Source organism: Lactuca sativa, chromosome 5 (assembly GCF_002870075.4).
Source record: "Lactuca sativa cultivar Salinas chromosome 5, Lsat_Salinas_v11, whole genome shotgun sequence".
NCBI classification, from domain to species: Eukaryota; Viridiplantae; Streptophyta; class Magnoliopsida; order Asterales; family Asteraceae; genus Lactuca; species Lactuca sativa.
Window position 1 is genome coordinate 240319614 of NC_056627.2, and position 20767 is coordinate 240340380.

Genomic DNA, 20767 nt, shown 5'->3' on the forward strand with positions numbered 1-20767 from the left:
CTCAAAAATAGCGCCTGAGTTGATGGATGAATAGTTGGCATGCCGATGATGACATAGGAAAGAGAAAGGACGTTTCCTTTTTGCACGCCATTCCATAAAATTCACTTTTTCAAATTGCCTAACTGTTTGGATAATTGCTGATTCAACTTTCACTCTATCCCAATCGTCACTCCATAATACATTTGAACCGTCGTTGACTATTATGCTTTATTGAACAACCTTAAAAGAACCAGAGTGTGGAAAATTAAAAATTTTCGTGCATAGGGTGTAAAAGATAAAGAAATAAAGTAAACGTTTTGGGATAATCTGTGATGCCTTAAATAGACATAAAACAATGGATTATGGGCATGAATCACTTCCTTCAAAGTCAAGAGAGACATTAAAGTGCTTGCTTGGTTTCCCATGAAATAAAGATCAATAACTTGTTGAGAAGTATTGAAAGGCATCTTTTGAAGTTTATAAAGGGTGGCTTTCACTTCAATTCATAATTTCGATACTTGACATAAGACCGAAAATTAATGAAGTACTTGTGAGATCATTCTGATTTGTTGAACAAGTAGGTAGGATAAATTTTATAGTGACAAAAGGAAGTAAAGAAATCTAAAAAAAATAAACTGGATCTTTAGGGTAAGAAAAGCCTTGGTGTAAGACAAATTCATAAAGATCACTCAAAAGTAAAAAGAGATTTCATTAGGTAACAAGTAAGCTCTTGAATATGAGAATTCACCGTCAATTCATTAGTGGTTTTGAACTTTTGGTTTCACTTATTACATAGTGGCATGAAACTAAGATCATGAACGCAAATTTTGTATAACCATAAACCTGAGTGGTTAATACTGAGAGTCTCAAGGGTTATATTGGTGAACTGAATTATAACGGAGAAAAGTGATGGAGATGGTATAAGAAGCGAATGTACCTCTGCTCTAAAGAGAAAGAGTGACTAAGCAGAAAACTCTAAACTCAATGTGAGTAGAGTAAGGTAGCTCATGATTAGAGTGAATATGACAGCCTTGATTGGGAAAACATGATTGGTATAAATCATGTTATTAAGGCTTCACTCAAAATCTTTCGAGGCTTTAGTCAACATACAGCAACATGCTTCTAGGGACTCCTAACTAATAAAAACATTTACCTGTCTTAGCTTCGCCATCGATAATCACACTTAGACAAAAAGAAAAAACTTTAGATAAAAAAAATAATAAAAAAAATAAAAAAATAAAGTAAAAATATTTTTGAATTTTGTGAGAATTGACTAATTGAACAAAAGAGAAACATATTAAGTAGAAAAGAAGTAATGAAAAAGTGTACAAATGAAAATGCAGTCAAAATGCCTTGATAAGAAAAAGAAGCGAACGAGTTCAGAAGGACCGAACCCGAAATAGACCGAACGTTCGGTTCATTTCGGTTCATGGTCGAACGTCACCCGAAATAGACCGAACGTTCGGTTCATTTCGTTTCGCTCTATTTTGCTTGATAGCTTTATTGAAGCGAAGGCGATTTTGGTACAGATTCGGCTTGCATCATTCCTAGGCCTTGTAGAATCTTATTAAAGTTCGCTTCAGGTAAAGCCGTAGTGAATATATCTGCCAGTTGATCAGTTGTCTTGACGAAGTGAATCTCTATGTTACCATCTTCGACGTGATCCTTGATAAGGTGGTACCTCAGTGTTATATGCTTGGTCTTCGAGTGTTGCACTGGGTTGTGACAAATCCTAATTGCACTTTCAAAGTCGCAATATAGTGGGATTTTCTTCATGTTTATCCCGTAATCCCTAAGTTGACTTTGTATCCATACGACTTGAGATGTGCATGATGTTGCAGCAATGTATTCAGCTTCTGCAGTGGATAGAGAAACACAAATTTGTTTCTTCGATTTCCAACTAACCAATTTACCATCTAGAATTTGGCATCCTCCAGTTGTGCTTTTACGATCTAATCCACAGCCACCTAAGTCAGCATCTGAGAATGCTTGAACAAAGAATCCTGACTTGGCTGGATACCACAGACCGAGAGAGGAGGTTCGCTTCAGATAGCAAAAGATGGTTTTCACGGCTTGCAGATGAGGTTCGTGTGGGTTGGCTTGAAATCTTGCACAGTAACAGACTGAGAACATGATGTTAGGTCTACTGGCTGTGAGATACATCAGAGACCCAATCATTTATCGATAGAGCGTCATATCAGCTGCTGGTTTCTCCAATGAGGGTGTAAGATTTGTCCCAAAGGCCATAGGCACTTTCATTTTGGAGTCTCCCATCATCCCAAACTTAGCCAATAGAGTCTTGGTGTATGCCTCCTGATTAATAAAATGCCTTCAGGTCCCTGTCTAATGTTTAATCTAAGGAAAAAGTTAATTGGACCCATTGAGCTCATCTCAAATTTAGTTTCCATCAACTTCCTGAATTCAACCGTTAAGCTTGGATTCGTGGAGCCAAAGATGATGTCATCAACATAAATTTGGACTATCATAAGGTGGTTACCTTCTCGCTTGCGAAAGAAGGTTGGGTCAACCGAACCTTGTTTGAATTTGGACATTTTTAAGAAACGAGTGAGAGTTTCATACCATGCTCTGGGAGCCTGTTTTAGGCCATATACAGCTTTGTCAAGGACATAACAATGATCTGGATACTTTTCGTTCACGAAGCCTGGCGGTTGCTCAACATACACAATTTCTTAGGGTTCCCCATTGAGAAAGGCACATTTGGCGTCCATCTGATAGACTTCAAAGTTCTTGTGAGCTGCATAGGCAAGAAAGATATGAACAGACTCTAATCTTGCAACTGGAGCGAAGGTCTCTTCAAAATCGATGCCTTTTTCCTGACAGTATCCTTTAACCACCAGCCTTGCTTTGTTACGAATGACATTCCCCTCCTTGTCTATCTTGTTTCTAAATACCCATTTGAGACCGACAACCGAAGCATCCTTTGGATTTGGAATAACACGCCATACTTTGTTTCTTTCAAACTCATTTAACTCATCTTGCATGGCTTGAACCCAGTCTGAATGATCAAGTGTAGAGTTAACGGTCTTCGGTTCAACTATAGAGACAAAGGAGTTGAACATGCGAAACTCTACTTGAGAAAAGAGTGCAGCTTGTTTCGCTTTGATTTGAGATCGAGTTAACACCTTTTCTGAAGATTCCCCGATAATTTGACTTTGAGGGTGATCTTTGGTCCATTTGATAAGTGGTGGGTAATTTGGATCGTAAGTGGGATCCAATTCGGCATTTATTTCTTCTTCTAATTCAGACAGAATGTCATGATCATTGACGTTGGTGTTCTCCCCCTTGAAGAATGACTCCTGTTCAGTACCAGTATTGGTATTCCCTCCTTTTATTGGATTCTCAGAAGAGCTTGAAGAATGAGATGATAAGTTCTCCCCTGGAACGATGAACCTTGATCATGATGAAGAGATGGACCCCCTGGACATTAGGACGATCAATTGAAGGTTCGCTTGCTTCTGGCTTTTCGGTTTCTTTGGATTGATCTGCAGTCATCTTTTAAGTAGCGTCGTCGCTAATTTGTTTTAGATTATCGACTTTGTTGTCTTTTATAGTTGATTCAGAGTTAATCGCCTTTTGAGGCTCATCAAACAGAAGCAAATATTGCTCGAAAAGATTTGAGATAGAGGTCGTAACTTGACCATTCTTTGGAAAGATTTCTTGCGTTGCACCTTCTATTGATTTCATCTTCTTAACATAACTATCGTCAAAGGTGACATAGTATGTTTCTTCAATCTTCTTTTAGCGCTTATTGAGAACTCTATATGCCTTGGAGTTCATGGAGTAGCCTAAGAATATCCCTTCATCAGCCTTAGCATCAAACTTATTTCGATTCTCTCTGGAGTTGAAGATGAAGCATCTTGAACCGAACACACGAAAGAATTTCACATTTGGTTTACGATTATTCAAAATCTCGTAAGGTGTATTGGAGAATCGCTTGTTCAAATATGATCTATTTTGAGTATAACAAGCAGCGGCAATTGCATCAGCCCAGAAATACAGAGGTAAGGACGCAAAACATAGCATTGTTCGAGCTGCTTCACACAAAGATCGGTTTCGTCTTTCAACGATACCATTTTGCTATGGAGTATAAGGGGCTGAGAAATTGTGAGTCGTTCCCTTTTCAGCAAGAAAGTCTTCAAAATCTTTGTTCTTGAATTCCAAGCCATTGTCGCTTCTCACATTACGAACGACTTTTCTAATTTGTGTTTCTATCTGTTTTATAAAGAGCTTAAGCCATGGAGTGGCTCAGACTTTTGCTTCAAGAAGAATACCGATGTAAATCGAGAGAAATCATCCACTATAACCAGAATGTATTTGTTTCCCCCAATGCTTTCAATGGACGATGGACCACACAGGTCAATATGTAACAGCTCCAATGGTTCTATCACCATAGTATTGATAATAAAAGAATGACTTTGCCTACTCTGCTTTCCCATTTCACATGCTGCACAAAGATGTTCTTTATCAAATTTTAGAACTGGACGACCTCGAACATGATCACCCAAAACCAACTTGTTGATATCCTTGAAATTCAGATGAGAGAGTCTTCAATGCCATAACCAGCTTTCATCAGAGTGAGCCTTTGTGAGTAAGCAAACTGCTGGTTTGCCTCAAATTGGGTTGAGGTTCAAAGGATACATTTCCCACTTTCACTTTGACTTCAGTAGAACATTATTATATTTCTTCTCGAAAGTCTCTGAGCTTTCATCGTCAAATGATACTTTCAATCCAGTGCCAACTACCAGTTGTGATAAACTGATAAGGTTGTGTTAGAGCCCTTCAACATAAGCCACTTTTCTTATAGAGAACTCGCCGTTAGTGATCATTCCATAGCCTTTGATAGTACCAAATGAGTTATTTCCGTACTTCACAATACCAACATCCTTGAGAGACCGAAACTCCCTCAGTTCTTCCTTCCTTCCTATCATGTGACGTGATCATCCACTATCAATATACCATTCTTCGTCAAACTGCTCGTCACGAATAACCTGCAAAATATTAAGCAGATTTAGGAACCCAAAGTTTCTTGGGTCCTTGTGAGCCTTTTACAGGACAGGGCATAGTAAGAGAAATATCAACCATGTATGTGCGTTTAACTAAAGTTGTTCCATCTTTTCTTTTTATGGTGAAAACTTTAATTTTGGTTGATTTAGTTGGATTGGAATATGTGGTGTTGACGTCAGCATTCTTTTGGATCTCTTTTGGAAGACGGTTATCTTCCGGAAAGAGTTTTTCTTTTCCCTTTGAATCAATTGAAGGACGAGAATAGGAATGTGAAGTGTTGGATTCAGAGGTGAATTTGGATCCCCTGTGTTTCTGATTGGACTTGTACAGATGGGGACCGAAACTGCTCTTTCGGTTGCAGTTGGGTGGAGAGCCAAGACCACTCTTTCGGTTGATATTGCTTCGAGGACCGAAACTATCCTTTCGGTCGAGGGACCGAACCTCTCCTTTTGGTTCCTTTCGGTAGAGGGACCGAAACCTTCCTTTCGGTTCCTTTCAGTCGAGGGACCGAACCTCTCCTTTCGGTTCCTTTCGGTAGAGGGACCGAAACCATCCTTTCGGTTGGTGTTGTTCTGAGGACCGAAACTACTCTTTCGGTTCATTTCGGTCGTGGGACCAAAACTCCCCTTTCGGTTCCTAGATTCCTCTTGCGATTTGTGCTTCTTGTCAATCCTTATAAAGTGAGGATTTTGTGATTTCCAAAACTATTTTCTTTCTGAGAGATTCTTGTTGTATCTCAGATTTCTTTGGTGCTTTCGATCAGCCACTTGTTTTGGATTTATGTGGATGTTGGCCTTTCTTTTTGAAGCATGAGCACAGCATTCACTTTTTGCTGAGGATGTTTCACTAGTGGTTTGCATAACTTCGCCCAATGAGGTTTTGGTTCCACTTGTGCTTGGCACATCATATCTTGCAGGCTCATTTAGTGGTTCGGGTATATATCTACCTTTCACTCTCCATGATGTCTTCTGAGATAGGCCCTTAGTCTCATCAGCGTTCTCTATTGGGGCTGACTAGAAAAACTCGTCACATCCGCCAGCATTGTCTTCTTCCACCATAGCTGTCAATTCTGCAGTTTGTTATGGAGTGACACCCGGAACTGTGTAGACTTGATTTGGAGTGGCTTGTACCTTTTGGTACACAATAGCTTTAGCTTTGAGAACTTTGGTCATGTCAGTGGACGACAGAGCAAAATCAACAAAGTTTTCAGAAAACAGGTTTTTGCGTGACTTAGGTTCGCTTTTGACAAATTCTGAACAGTCAACCACATCCTCTACAAAGATTTCATTCAGATCATCATCCTCATTAAGTTCAGATGCATTTTCAACATCAATTTTATTTTATGAACTTAATTTGGCATTCAAAGAGTCAAATTTCTGTACGGTTTCGGTTCTTAATTTCAATCTATCATTTTCGTCTAACAGATTTTTGAGCATGTCCATGTGGTGTTTGGACTTTATGTAGGATTCAATTTTGTCTAGAACTATTTTATTTGCTAGAGAAACCTCGTCAGAAGATACAATGCTTTCACAGTTGTAGGCTTCAGCATCGATTTCATCCTCCTTTAATTCAAGGAAGGGTAAAATCATGCGATGTATCTTCTTTCCTATTTTACAATCAAGATGCAACTGAGTGATGTTAAAATAGAGTCTTTTAGCAATTAAACAAATCACATTTCACTGTTTAAGAAGTTTAAGATTGTCTCTTTGCAAATAAATTAAATCATCCTTAGACCTAATCAACTCCTTCTCCTTTTGATCAGTTAGGTTAGAATTTGTGACACAGGTTTTGGTGAGACTGCTACTTATGCTTGAAAGTTTAGATTTTAAGTTATTTAATTCCTTTTCATAGTCAGTAACAGGTATTTTTAGAGAAGCCAGAATATTTTGTACCTTTTTGATCAATTCATCACATTCGTTGATCTGTACGCTGACAGGTTTGGCAGCAAAACACCTGTCCTCTCGCTCCTTCTCACCTTCTACTCCCCCGTCGGTTGTATATCCTCTCATTTGAGATACACCTTCGGTCACCACAAAGCACCTTCCTGTTACATGTTCTTCTTTTGCTAGCATAGCCTTCGCATGAGTGGGCTTCATGACTTCTTCATCTTCTGAATCTGTGGACCAAACTTCCACACCACCAAATACATCACAGTTGTCTGTATCCTGCACAATTAGAGCATTCATGGTAGTATTGTTAGCAGCAGACTTTCTTTTCTTGATTTCCTCCAGTCTTCTCAGGAGTCTTGCTTCCCCATCTTCTTCATTTATCTTTTCTTCTTTCTTTCTCAGCATACAATCTTTTGCAAAATGGTTCTTGCCTCCACAGTAATGGCAGTCGAATCCTGAGTCTCCTCTAACTTTCGCTTCTTTCTTTGACTCTTCAGACTTTGACCCCATCTTCGGTTCCTCCTTGATCTTTTCGGCGCTGTAACTACCCTGCCAGTTTCGGTTCTTGTTGGATGGGAATTTCTTCTTAATAAATTTTCTTGGATTAGACACCATCATGGCGTATTCTTCACCGGTCAGGTCATAATTGGCAAGATCCAATTCCTCTTCTTCTTCAACCGAGCTTTTTCCTTTAGAGACAAGAGCTAAAGAACCCAGACTGGAAACCACATTCGTTTCCTTAGACAGTGCACTTTCATAGCATTTTAAAATACCCACTAGTTTCGCCAGAGAATATGACTTGAACTGTTCATGAGCTTTAACTGTAGATAAAACAGCCATCCATTTGGATCTGAGACCGTTCATGAAAGTAACCTTTTGTTCGTTAACTTTCCTTTCAATCCCATGCTTTATCATCTTACTTAAAAAATGATTGAAGCGATCAAAGGTGTGAACAAGTTTCTCTTCAGGCTTCTTCTTAAAGTATCCAAATCCAGACAGCAAGAGAGTTTAAATTGAATGTTCCAAGTCTTCGTCACTGGAATATAATTCTTTTAATCTGTCCCAGATCTCTTTAGCCGTGGCACAAGAACTTACCAAACGAAACGTATTTGACTACAACGCAAACCTTATCATCCTCAGGGCCTTGATGTTGCACTGAAACTTTTCCTTCTCATCTTGAGGAATATCTTTGACATCGTTAACAAGCTGATTGTACTCTTTCTGAGTTTTGACAATCTTAGAGGTGCTTGAGTGAGCGAATGGGCCAACAGTGATTGCTTCCCAGATCAAGTATCCATTATCCTCCGATCCAATAGCATAATCTTCAAAGTGATGCATCCAAACTTCATAGTCTTGTGTATACAAGATTGGTATCCTTGTCGTAGAACCAATGCTGTTGGAGATGTTGATTGGATTGGTTTGTGAATCATCCATGGACATTGTAATGAATTTTGATCGATTACCTGTAAAAGATCAGACTTGTAATATATCTTTAGGGTTAGATCAATAATTAATGAGATACGTCAATATGGAATGACGGCTAAATTAATATCAATCAATGTAGAATTAAAAACCCTAATAACTTCCTCGACAGAAGAGATGTGTATGAATTACACAGTCTCCTGTTCTGATACCAATTGATGAGAATTAAATTCTAGATCGATTAGATCTTTCACAGGAATGATTATGAAAATCAAACAAAACAAACACAGTAAGTGAATGAACACAGAATGGAATCAAATGTATGCTTATGATTCAATAAAGTCATGCCTCAGCAGAGCTCGATGAAGAACTTCCGCTGTAGAGGCGAGCTAGAGTTTACAAAAACTCAGAGAGAAAATTTTCAAAACCTTAACATCTAAGACTGCATGCATGCAGCTTATATACTAAACCCTAGAATAAAAACATGCACGGTTGGACAGGCCCAATACTGACAACCAAAACTGGGCTAAGGACCGAGCCCATGATGCAATCTAATAATCCCAACAAAGTCGATGCTTTTTCAAAAATAGCCAAAGTAAAGCTAGTTGATTAAAGACTCAGATTTCAATCAGCTTGACTTTCCATTTAATCCTTCAATGTTCATATTTTCTCAGTTCAAACTTCCTGACAACTACCAAGCTAAAGAAGAGTATAAAATCTTGAAGATTAGATTTCGTGTTGTCCTTGGAAAAACAAAAGATGAGCTCTGATCTTTGAAGAAGATAATCATGCTTAGGATGTGATTTTTGGAGGCATACTATCGATACATGGTTATCAGATCAAATAAAACTCCTTTTGAATTCACTATTGATGATTTTCCTTTGATGAGCTGGAATGATCTTTTCACGTTGGTGAAGATTATTGGAGATATTGATAATTATCAGTTTCAATATAAAGCAACATACATCATTAGATATGGGTACATCAAGAACTTCGTTGACTGATATTTTTCTTCCTTAAGTTTAACAGACTTCAAGTTTGCTACTTCGTTCAAGAAGAAGTCGAAGAATTCAAAATCAGAGTTGAGAGAGGATGTAAACGTAAATGATTACGTGGATGGTGAAATTTTGTTGAAACCCAAGGGAATGGTGTTTCAAATGAAGAATATGAAAGAGGGTGGAAAGAAGAAATATTTCTTCAATTCCATACTAATTTCAAAGAGATGTATTCAAATGTGAATCTTACCAGCATTCTTCTCATAATTAACAAGTTCAAGACGAATTCCAATGAAGATCCAATGGAGATAAGATAGATGATTCGCTGTTACATGGAGATTCAAAAAGTTTTGTTAGAAGTAGTGAAGACTTTACCTGCTATTTGATGATTTAATATCTATCACAAAGGGGGAGACTGTAAAGTCAAATCTTGTGATTATATCAAGATGTCGAAGTCTTCATTATATAGAGTCGAAGTATAGCATAACCATCTATATCGAAGGTTTCACATCTTCGATATATCTATGTATTTTAGTAGGCACTGTTACTTGTTAACACTTTAATAGTTGAAGTCCTACTATACTTTTTGTATCTATGAGGGCAATATAAATAACTTTGTTGCTTAAGTCATTTCTAGGTTTTCACTCTCAATCTCACACACTTGTACGCTTGCAACTTCCAGATAATATGAGTTGAAACCAAATATTTATTTTCCTTTCGTGTTCATATTTCTTATTGTTTTTACAACTTCCTGATAATTTATTGATTACCCAAGTAATCATAATTAGCCCAAGAAACAATGACAATACATGGTAATTTCAAGAAATATAGGATGAAACCAAACCCGATGGCGATGCTTTGTTCTTCCAGCGAGATAACAATGGGGGTAAAGGATTTTTCAGAAACTACGGTTTTTTTCAAATCATAAAAAAATATTTTAAAGGGTTTTCGAAAGAAAAATGATCAGTTGTTTATGGGGGATATGAAAGAACAATTTGATTTGATTAGGGGTAATGACAATGGCTCTTACCTAGGTCTAAATATCTTTTTACTGCATTTTTCTTGTAAGTACATTGCTACATTGAGATTAAGATGAATGACAAGTGATTGAATTTTTTGATATGTTGGTTAAGACGAATGGCTATAAGAAAGAACCTTCCTATTTTTCTATCAAGAAAAATGACAATGTATTCATTCTTTATCTGACTAAATATGTACAAATACAAAACTATGTTATCCATTTAAGTCCTAACTTGACAATATGGAAAAACAATTTTTTTATCCATTTTTTAAAGAATCCGTAATTTGTTGATTTTTTAAGTTCAAAACAATTTAAGATACATGAAGATCTATTACTATAATACTTGAAAATAAAAATATAAATGCATCATCTCTCGACTTATATAAATTACCATTTCAAACTAAAAGTCATGTCAAACTCTTTCTCTTTCTCATTCCATAGCAAAACATGAATTCGAATGAACCACCAACAAATCATCACCACCAGTAGTGAAGAGAGTCTTTTCGGAGAAGACACAATGTTGTCGGAGAAGAGAGTCGTTTGACCGCTGCCCCCCAGCATTGATTGACCACATCCCTCCCCTCTATCTCCTCCTCTTTAGATCTGAATATAAACACACACACACACACATACATACACATATACTCTTTCTTTCTTTCTTTCTTTCTTTCTTTCTTTCTCTCTCTCTCTCTCTCTCTCTCTCTCTCTCTCTCTCTCTCTCTTCCTTCTTCTTTAATTGGAATACTCCTCCTTTTTCTTCTTCTACTTTGGTGTTGCCACTGATCTATGTTGTCGCCAATGTGAGACAACCGATCTCCACCAGCTAGGGTTTCATCACATGTAGGCCGCCATCGACATCAGCCAGGGTTTCAACAGATGCCATCGATCTCAATTGGTGTTGGTTTCGACACATGTCCAGATCGATATCTCTGCCTCCATCATGGCTGAGATGAGTAGCTGAGATGCTGAGACCATCGACTATCAACACCACCACTGCGATGTGAAATCCACCACTGTCCCTCTGCCACTATGCACTCCATCTAGATCGTCGCCGCCTAGGGCTTCAAAAACTACCACTAAGGGTTTCAGATAGAGCTTCACCGTCGGAATCGAAATCAACCCTTTATATCTCCTTCTCTCTTTGAAATATAGTGTGTAGAAGATGGTACTATGTGGTGGCATGAATGTTATAGTTGGATGATGGCAGGTGCAAGGTGGAGAAGACGATAAACAATATATGTGCGGATTCATATAAAATGAAGAAGATGGGTGTATGTTTTTTAGATTGAGGTTTGGATGGAGGAGGTGTTCATGTTGATAGGTGGTGGTGTTGAAGGTGTAGGCGGTGATAGGTGGTGGTGGGTAATCTGTGGAGAATCTTGTCGTAGAAGTTGGGCAAATGGAAGGGCAAGGGAGGGGGAGGGGTGGGGATATATATATATATATATATATATATATATATATATATATATATATATAACTGATATAAAAATAAAAGAAAATAATAAGAGCAAAAAAATCATTTCATGTCAATAGGAATGAATCACATAAGTTTAAAACAATGAGGAACGAAACATGCATTTTTGCAAATGCACTATTACCATATTATATTTGTTCGTATATTTTTGGCGTCATTACTGCTACATATTCATACGTCTGTCATTACTTGTGATGGCAAGATCTAAGAAGGAATTTTTATCCCTAACGGCCAATATGCTTTACAATTGCAAGAATTAAAGAAGATAAGCAAATGCATTACGTGAGTTTCAAAGTTACAATCATTTAGGTAAGATCATGAACCTAAGCACATTTAGGTAGGCGGAGGAGACTTTGTAATGCTACTCGGCTATCACCCTATTTGGTTTGAGTCACTTTCGTTAGGGAACTATTTAATCAATACTCCAGCATCGCCATTCTTGCGTTTTGGCCGCCATCTAGTCCTTCCTTTCAGGATCTCCCCACCAATCTCGAATTCAAGCAAATGCTGGCAATGAATGTCATCCATAACTATTTTTCCTTTGTGATTGGCCAATATTGAAGTGACAGATTGCAGAACAGTGTCCGCAGTACATTCTCGATAGTATTCTAGAGTCATGCTCTCAATCTCGTAATTCTCCGAAATGGTCCTTGGAACACTCTACAATAACAACACAATATCTTAATATATTGTTGGATGGGCATTATATACCTCATTCATCCTTTAATTGCAAGACAAGATATTTACCTCAAGAATCCATCTGATGTATTTCGCATGGTTCACATGTTGGTTAATATCCAAGTCGCTCCATCGTGGCTGATATTAGTGTATACAAAGAATCCAAGTCATGTAAGCAGTAAATAAGCTATAGGCAACATTTCACTAAAGAACAAACTCACCATTAAACCTTTGCAAATGTGGTCCTTAATTATCTCATTTCCTTTTGACCACGTTGTAATGTCTTGTTCCATAATAGCCGGTGTATCCACATAGTATTTCTGTTGTTTAGCCCGTATTTCATTTGGAAATTTAGATAACTTTCTTGTCTTTTTGTTCATCATCACCGAAATGCTACAAGAAATCGCCATCAATAAAAACAAGACCTACCACAACCAAGTTCTAATTCCTCATGTTAGGAAAGATTTATACCTTGAAGCTCTTCCCAATATCTCTTCAGTTTTGCAATCACAAAATGTAAAATTGGAAGAAACACCATTGTTTCCGTACGCACTTTTCCAAGTATTAATTTGAACAATATCACCCCTGTAAAAAAGTTTTGAGCGTATGCTAATAAGCTCAACCTGACACTTTCTTGTACACAACCATTATTAAGTGTCACCCGGTCATATTAATATAATAGAATTTACATATTACTAATGGACTTAAATTCTTGAATTTTGAGAAGTTAGGTGGTGTGGAGTACATTCATGTATAAAACCAATTTGATCTCGGTTCCACAAAATGATGACTAGTTAAGAGGGGCATATAAGAGAGGTTGTGCCCCTAGCGGGTCCCACCAACCCATATTTTGTTAAAAAAGTATAATGGAGAATATTATTTTTTGGATTATATTTCTTGATAATTATTTCGAAACCGCCAACTCTTGTTATTTTTAGGATAAAATCAACATTTAATATTGATCGGTGTTTATCCTTGGTAATTAGAAGAATTTGAAATTTTATAAAACCCTAGTTCATAGTCTCATATTAGTGCTTTGATATAATTATGTTCGTTGAATGATTTTCTGCATAACCTGAATTTCGTATAACCAATGCATAGGTTCGAAATATTAGATTCGGAGAGTAATCACACGATCCTTCAAGTCAATCTCGGATTCATATTGATAAACCTTATTCTCCTCCAACCGACAACAATTATATGATAGAGTTTTAGTTAACCAAGAATTATATATTGAAGAAGATGAGCATAGTACCATGTTGGATAACGGTCCAATATCATTTGCATCTTTATCGTCACCCAGGTTAGGTTCTTCTCAGACATATCCACAGAACCAAAATCATCAGCGAGGAATCCAAATGCCTTCAAATGGTTAGTGTTTGTTTCCTGTGAATCCAACTTGAGATTGTAAATAAGAGATGTATATACCAACACATAGACAAACGAAAAGGCATATAGCTACAAGAATCCGTTTAACACGCCTGGAAAAGATTCATTAGTGTTTCTACGGAAGCTGTTCCATCTGGCCCAACTTCATATGATCTAATACAAAATTTTTGCCCAAATATGCGGTCATCATTAACGACACTCCCTAAACCAAGATCCGGAACCAACTTTGGATACTTTTTCTCCTTGCCGAGCATCATCATTGGTTTCATGGGAATAGTTTTAACTGTAGGAAAGAGCATGCTCCAATTTATACCACCAACTTTGGTAACATTTACTTTTGTAGGAGCCTTAATTTGCAAACCCCAAGAAGAAACATAGTTTTTCTTCATCATCCCATGCACGTCTACCCCAATCCGTCGGGATGAGTTCATAACAGATGATGCAGTGGCAGCCATATCAACCATTACTCATGAAATTCTTATGGCAAAAGTGAATGCAAATATCCAATGTTTTGGGTGAATAATATTTATATCATGTTTATCAACAATGTTTGTTAATTTCTTTTTATTCAATGCTCTAGCACCATAGACCACAATCGAAGTTTTCATCTTTTTTTCCAGTTAGGGAGGCTACCTTAAAAATTAGGCAGAATTATGTCAACTAATTGGAGCTAATTAAACACGGCCAATTGGTCTATTATTGTCAGCGTGAATCTAAACATGACATGTTGTAATGGTTATAGGAACTTTTGTCGATATTGACATATGATTTGTTTGGAATTTAATATCAGAAAATATTTAAATTTTCCCCACACTACGTACAAAAAAATAATATTAAACGAAACTTGAAGCTTTTGTGCTAGGCAAACCGTCTTTAAGATAAAGGTACTAGTATATATTACTCTGTATTTAAACATGGTTGTAAAGATAAGCCTATATATACTTGGCTCAGTCCATATATTGCGAGGGAAGACACATGACTTTTTAGCATTAGGGGCATCAAGTTTTTTTTTTTTTTTCAGACCTCACAAATTGGCTATGTTGGTCAAGACATTAAATAGGTTGAAAGTGATCGACCCAAACACCGTACATTTAGTAATCAGGTTGAAAACATGACACAGATATGACACGGTTAATCCCATGTAACATAATTAAAGCTGCGTCGACATCTCAGTGAAGGAGACAAAGAGGTTTCGACTTTTGGCAACCTTATCCCCTCAGACTCTTGCGTACAACCAATACACCCCCAAAGCTCATATGACTTACAATTTTAGTTTATTTAATGTACCATTTGGTCCCTAAACTAATATATACTATTTATGACAAATAAATTGACGTATTAAAATTTATTTTAATTATTATTATTGTTATGTATTTATTATTATTTTTTTTAAAACCCTTTAATAACACACACACACACACACACACACACACACATATATATATATATATATATATATATATATATATATATATATATATATATATATATATATATATATATATATATATATATATATATATGGCTAGGTTATAATGTGGATACACAATTATTGTACGGACGTTTGCACAGTGTTATTCTATAAAAATTACTAAGAAAATAAGTTGTTTAGTAATGAGAATGCGTTCAACCTTACAAAAATATCGTCATTTTAATGCATTCTCACTAATTCTTATTCATTTTTGTTCTCATACATCGTTTTTCAATTATTTTTATTCTGATAAAATACGACTCGATAAGTATTCTGACAACATTTTGACAGAATGAGAATAATAATAACAAGTATATGATAACCTTATAGACGATTTAATTAGTAAGAATGTGTGATGATGACAATAGTTATGTAAGATTGAATGTAGTCAGATTATGAAACAACATATTTTCTTTGTCATTCTCACAGAATAATAGTGTTCACACGTCCGCACAATAGATGTCAATCCACATTTGAAGCTAGCTCTTTCTCTTTCTCTCTCTCTCTCTCTCTCTATCTCTCTATAAATAAATAAATAAATAAATATATATATATATATATATACACACATATATATAACCTCATTCATACACGTTCCTTGACTCTAACTTGAAATATAACCATGTTCCAAACAAATACTTACCTCCAAAACACCACATCACCCTCCGTCTCACTAGAAACTACTAGCCCCGCCTTCCTCGCTCTGGTCAATTCCCTCTACCAAATAAACAACCTTCCTACAAAACCATGAAAGCAGTTCCATACACCTCTCCACTCAACACTAAACATATGCCACGCCACCACCCTCCCATGACGTGACTGTTTTGTTATGATCTATTATCTAATAACCCATACACAAAATAAATCTCCATGTTTCCGCTTTATCTTTTGTACCTAAGCCACATCTTCAAGCTCTTAAAGATGCTTATGAGCAAATGGTTATGATAGATGAATATAATTTGTTGATTAAGAATAAGAATCGGGTGCTTGTACCACGACTTTTAGGTGTCAATATTTCTTGGTTCGTATATTTATTTTAGAATTCAATGTTGATGTCTCTCTCAGTTGGTACAAAACCCGTCTTATAGGAAAAAAATGAAATCTATAGTTAGGTGTTAATAGTACAAAAAGTCAATTGAAAATGATTTCAAAACAAAAGGCTTGTCTGAATTGCGAAATATGTTTTAAACCAAATGAACATTGTGAAATCTTCACAATATGAAGCTGGACCAAGTGGAACAAAAGATGTTCCAATTGAAAAGGAGATTGAAGTCAAAAGTAACTCCAACAATGTGAAATATCAAAAATCTGTTGAGGAATTGAAAGCATAAAGAAAAGCTATGAATGCAAGATATAAAAAGAATGTGTATAAAAGAAAACAAATTTGGGAGAAAAAGGAATTGAATGACACCCATGAAACAACCACCTTGAGCAAGATCTTCAAGATCTTGAAGGGTTTACGGTCGTAAAGCCTTCATAAGGGCCTTAAACGCCTCAAGTGACCTTTTTAGGGCCGTAAACCATCCTTAGTTCATGCCTTGGCCATAAACACTTAAACATCTTTGGCCGTAAACAACTTCCCTTGGCCATAAACTCAAGTGTGGCTGTGAACACACCTTCCTTTGGCCGTAAACTCCCTTTAGTCAATCACATTGTAACACCCAAAGTTTTGAAGACCAAGAAAGGAAAGAAAACCCTAAGTTTAGGGGTCGACTCGGCGAGTCTAAGGAGGGACTCGGCGAGTCCGAGCGGGATCCGGGTCGGGGAGTAAGTGACCGACTCGGCGAGTCGGCCAAGGAGACTCGGCGAGTCTGGTCTATGCGAGGAAAACCCTAATTCTGGGAGTTGTATCCTATATAAAGGGTGTTATGTCCCTCCCTAAGCCTCCATATCATCCTAGAGAACCTGTAAACCCTATATTTCGTGGGAGTCTCCATCATTTGAGAGAAATAGCTTTGGAGGAAGGAAATCTTGGAAGGAACTTGAAGATCAAGAAGGTTGCTTCAAAGGAGAGGTGTAGATCCGAGATCTACTTCAGTTTGTGTTCTTCTTGGAGGTATTAAGCTGCCATTTTCCCTTCTTTGCATCTAGATCTATTTTGTTATGAGATTTGGGGGTTTTATGGTTGATTGAGACCCATTTCGAGTTAGAAGCTCAGATCTGAAGTTGCTACTTCAGATCTAAGTGTATCTTGGCCTAGAGAATCATAAAGCATCAGTTTTTGGGTTGATTGTTAAGCCCTTTTGTCTTAAACCCTAGTTTATAGTGTTTTGAGCCTAAATCTCCTTAGCCACACGTAAAGTTTGCCACTTTACGTAAGTAATAGACTTTAGGAGAGTGGATCTACAGTTTGGAGTCCATGCATGACTCAAAAGTCCTCTGCATGTATGTAGATCTAGAGGGACTCGGCGAGTCCTTCAAGTGGACTCGGCGAGTAGCATGAAGATGAGGAGGAACTCGACGAGTGGGATGAACAACTTGTCGAGTCGGATGAAGTTGGGCATGAACTCGGCGAGTTGGAAGAACAACTCGACGAGTTGGTTGAAAATTGCCTAGGGCTCGGCGAGTCTATTCGTGGACTCGGCGAGTCAGGTCGCGAAACCCCAAACCCTTCGAGTTGAGACTCGAATCAGTGAGTCAGGTGGAGACTCAGCGAGTTGGACAGGACAGGACTCGGTAATCGTTGGACTCGGCGAGTCATGGACTGACTCGGCGAGTCGAGTCGCGAATAGAAGGACCCTGAGCATATGAACTCGGCGAGTCAGTAGGTGGACTCGGCGAGTAGGGTTGACCTGGAAGGTTGACTTTGACCAGGACTTTGACTTTGGCCAGAGTTGATTTGGTTGTCTTTCGGGGGTCAGTTAGGCTAAGTGTTGCATTGATATTGATAGCTCGGAGAGCCGAAGGAGCAGCGGCTCAGAGGATTGTCGGTTAGCAGCCAGAAGATTATCGGCAAATGCCGGCCCGTTCTATTAGCAGTAGTTTCTGGACTTCGGTCCGATGCAGTAGTTAGTATGTTTGATGCCTTCGTGGCTCAGACAGGATTTATGTGTTATGTGTTCCAGGAAACGGCCCAATGCAGTATGCAGTATATGTGTTTATGCTAGTTGATATGTTATGCTATGCTATGTTCGGTCAGTTAGTCCGGACTTCGGTCCGATGCAGGGGACAAGGTCCCAGTCAGTTTCTGGACTTCGGTCCGATGCAGGGGGCAAGGCCCCAGTTAGTCCAGACTTCGGTCCGATGCAGGGGACAAGGTCCCAGTCAGTTTCCAGACTTCGGTCCGATGCAGGGGGCAAGGCCCCAGTTAGTCCGGACATCGGTCCGATGCAGGGGACAAGGTCCCAGTCAGTTTCCGGACTTCGGTCCGATGCAGGGGCAAGGCCCCAGTTAGTCCGGACCTCGGTCCGATGCAGTGGGCAAGGCCCAATATATGCTTTATATGTTATTGCATGGTATGTGGTAGATTGGGGGAGCTCACTAAGCTTCGTGCTTACGGTTTTCAGTTTTGGTTTCAGGTACTCAGTTTTCAAAAGAGGAGCTCGGGAAGATTGCGGTGCACACACCATAATCAGTTAGCCTGGGAATGTTTGACTCTGATAATGATATTATGTTTTGAATTAATACTCGAGAAATTATGTTATGACTTATGATACAGTTTTTATAAATATGATTTTACTAATGTTTTTAAAGAAATTTTTTTAGTTGTGATTTTTGGGTCGTTACAACTTGGTATTAGAGCCTTGGTTTGAGGGATTTGGGTGCACTCCCGAGTGTGCCTGAACTCAAACTAAGGAAGAGGTATAAAGTTTTCAAGAGAAAAACCATGGTTACAAAAGAATTTTGAGAAAAGAAAACAATTTTAGAAAAAGTATAAAGAAAAGAGTTTTAGAAAAAGCGAAAAGAATTTTGGAAAGAGAAAAGGGTGTGGTGCATGCAATCAGCCGAGCTCAAGTAAGTACTCCCAAATTACCCATACAAGTTACGTTATGTTTGTCAGTTTTAGTTTCAGTAGAACAGCATGCTAGAATAGGACTAAGGATCTAGGAGGATGCCTTATGTGCCTGCTTTATGTGTTTCAGCTTTACAAGATTTGCATGCTAGTATTGAGTAGACAGTAGTAGGATAGCCTGTTTAGGTTATGCCTGATAATATGAGCTTAGCATTGTATGCTAGTATAGTATCTCGTTATGAGAATAGAATTGCTTGAGTAGTTTCCTGTATCTGAATGTTGCTTGCTTTGTGCTTTGTGGGACTCTGAGTGATGGGAGTTAGCCATTAGGTGAATACGTCACATCACATGTGATCAGGGTTGAATAATCTCAGAGTGTTGGATTTGGCCCTATTGTGCAGCTCTTGTTTGAGTCTAACCGTTGTAGGGACGAGTCTTTTACTTGAAGGATTATCTAAGCCTCATCACATGTGATGGTATTCAGGTGATGACTAATTATTATTACAAGGAGGCCTTCAGCAGCTGAGGACTATTTTGAATGGAGTCATAGGTTTCCCTAGGGCAAGCCTAGGATGAGAGTAGCAGAGATCAGTAGTAGAGAAAAGAGGACTTGGTGGAGTTGAGGTAACTCTTGAGGAAAGTACGGATTCTATTGCTTTCTAGCCTTGTTAAGGGTCATTATAATGAGTTCTAAGCATATTAAACTTAAGGATTGAGTGTTATGAAGTATTAGCTCGAGATTAAAAGGCTGCACCTGAACCAGAAAGCCAACCACATGGGGTTTACGGTCATAAACTCTATTCACGCCCGTAAACACCCTCCTAGCCATGAACTCCCTTGATAAGTATAGATTTCTTTCGTTTGTTCTTCATTTCTCACATATTCAAGACAAGAACTTCCATTCTCTCTCAAGTATCATCAAGGATATTCTCCTTGATCTTCAAAAAGTGTAAGTTATTCTTCCATTGTTTCTTGATATCCTTCTTGATCTTGTAAAACCCTTTGATTTCATCCATGAATTCATAACTTTTGGTCTAGATCCTCAAGGTCTTCATCCTTCACCAAGATCACCAAGAACACACACTTGTTCTTAGGCATGAAAAACCTAAAGTCATCTAAAGTCTGAGTATTTCTTTTATCATCTTGTTTTCCATTAGAATCCCTTGAATTCCACCCATGAAACAACCACTTTGAGCAAGATCTTCAAGACCTTGAAGGGTTTACGGCCGTAAACCCATCATAAGGGTCGTAAACCCCTCAAGTGATCTTGTTAGAGTCGTAAACCCTCCTTAGTTCATGCCTTGGTCGTAAACACTTAAACATCTTTGACCGTAAACGTCTCCCTTGGTCGTAAACTCAAGTGTGGTTGTGAAAACACCTTCCTTTGGCCGTAAACTCCCTTTATTCAATCACATGTGATTGTAACACTTCATTTCGAGTGTTCCCTAGTCCCTGAGGTGGTTTCCTTG

General features: G+C 37.9%; 1 protein-coding gene across 1 annotated transcript; it reads right to left on the minus strand.

The window, feature by feature from the left end:
• Window positions 1–11956: 11956 nt before the first annotated feature.
• LOC111897937 (palmitoyl-acyl carrier protein thioesterase, chloroplastic) lies at window positions 11957–14359 on the minus strand. The gene is made up of 5 exons (XM_042902287.2): window positions 13742–14359; window positions 12958–13071; window positions 12708–12879; window positions 12556–12624; window positions 11957–12468 (listed from the first exon to the last, which is right to left on the minus strand). The coding sequence occupies exons 1-5, from the start codon at window positions 13807–13809 to the stop codon at window positions 12217–12219; spliced, it is 675 nt and encodes a 224-aa protein (XP_042758221.1). The 5' UTR covers window positions 13810–14359; the 3' UTR covers window positions 11957–12216.
• Window positions 14360–20767: the final 6408 nt, after the last annotated feature.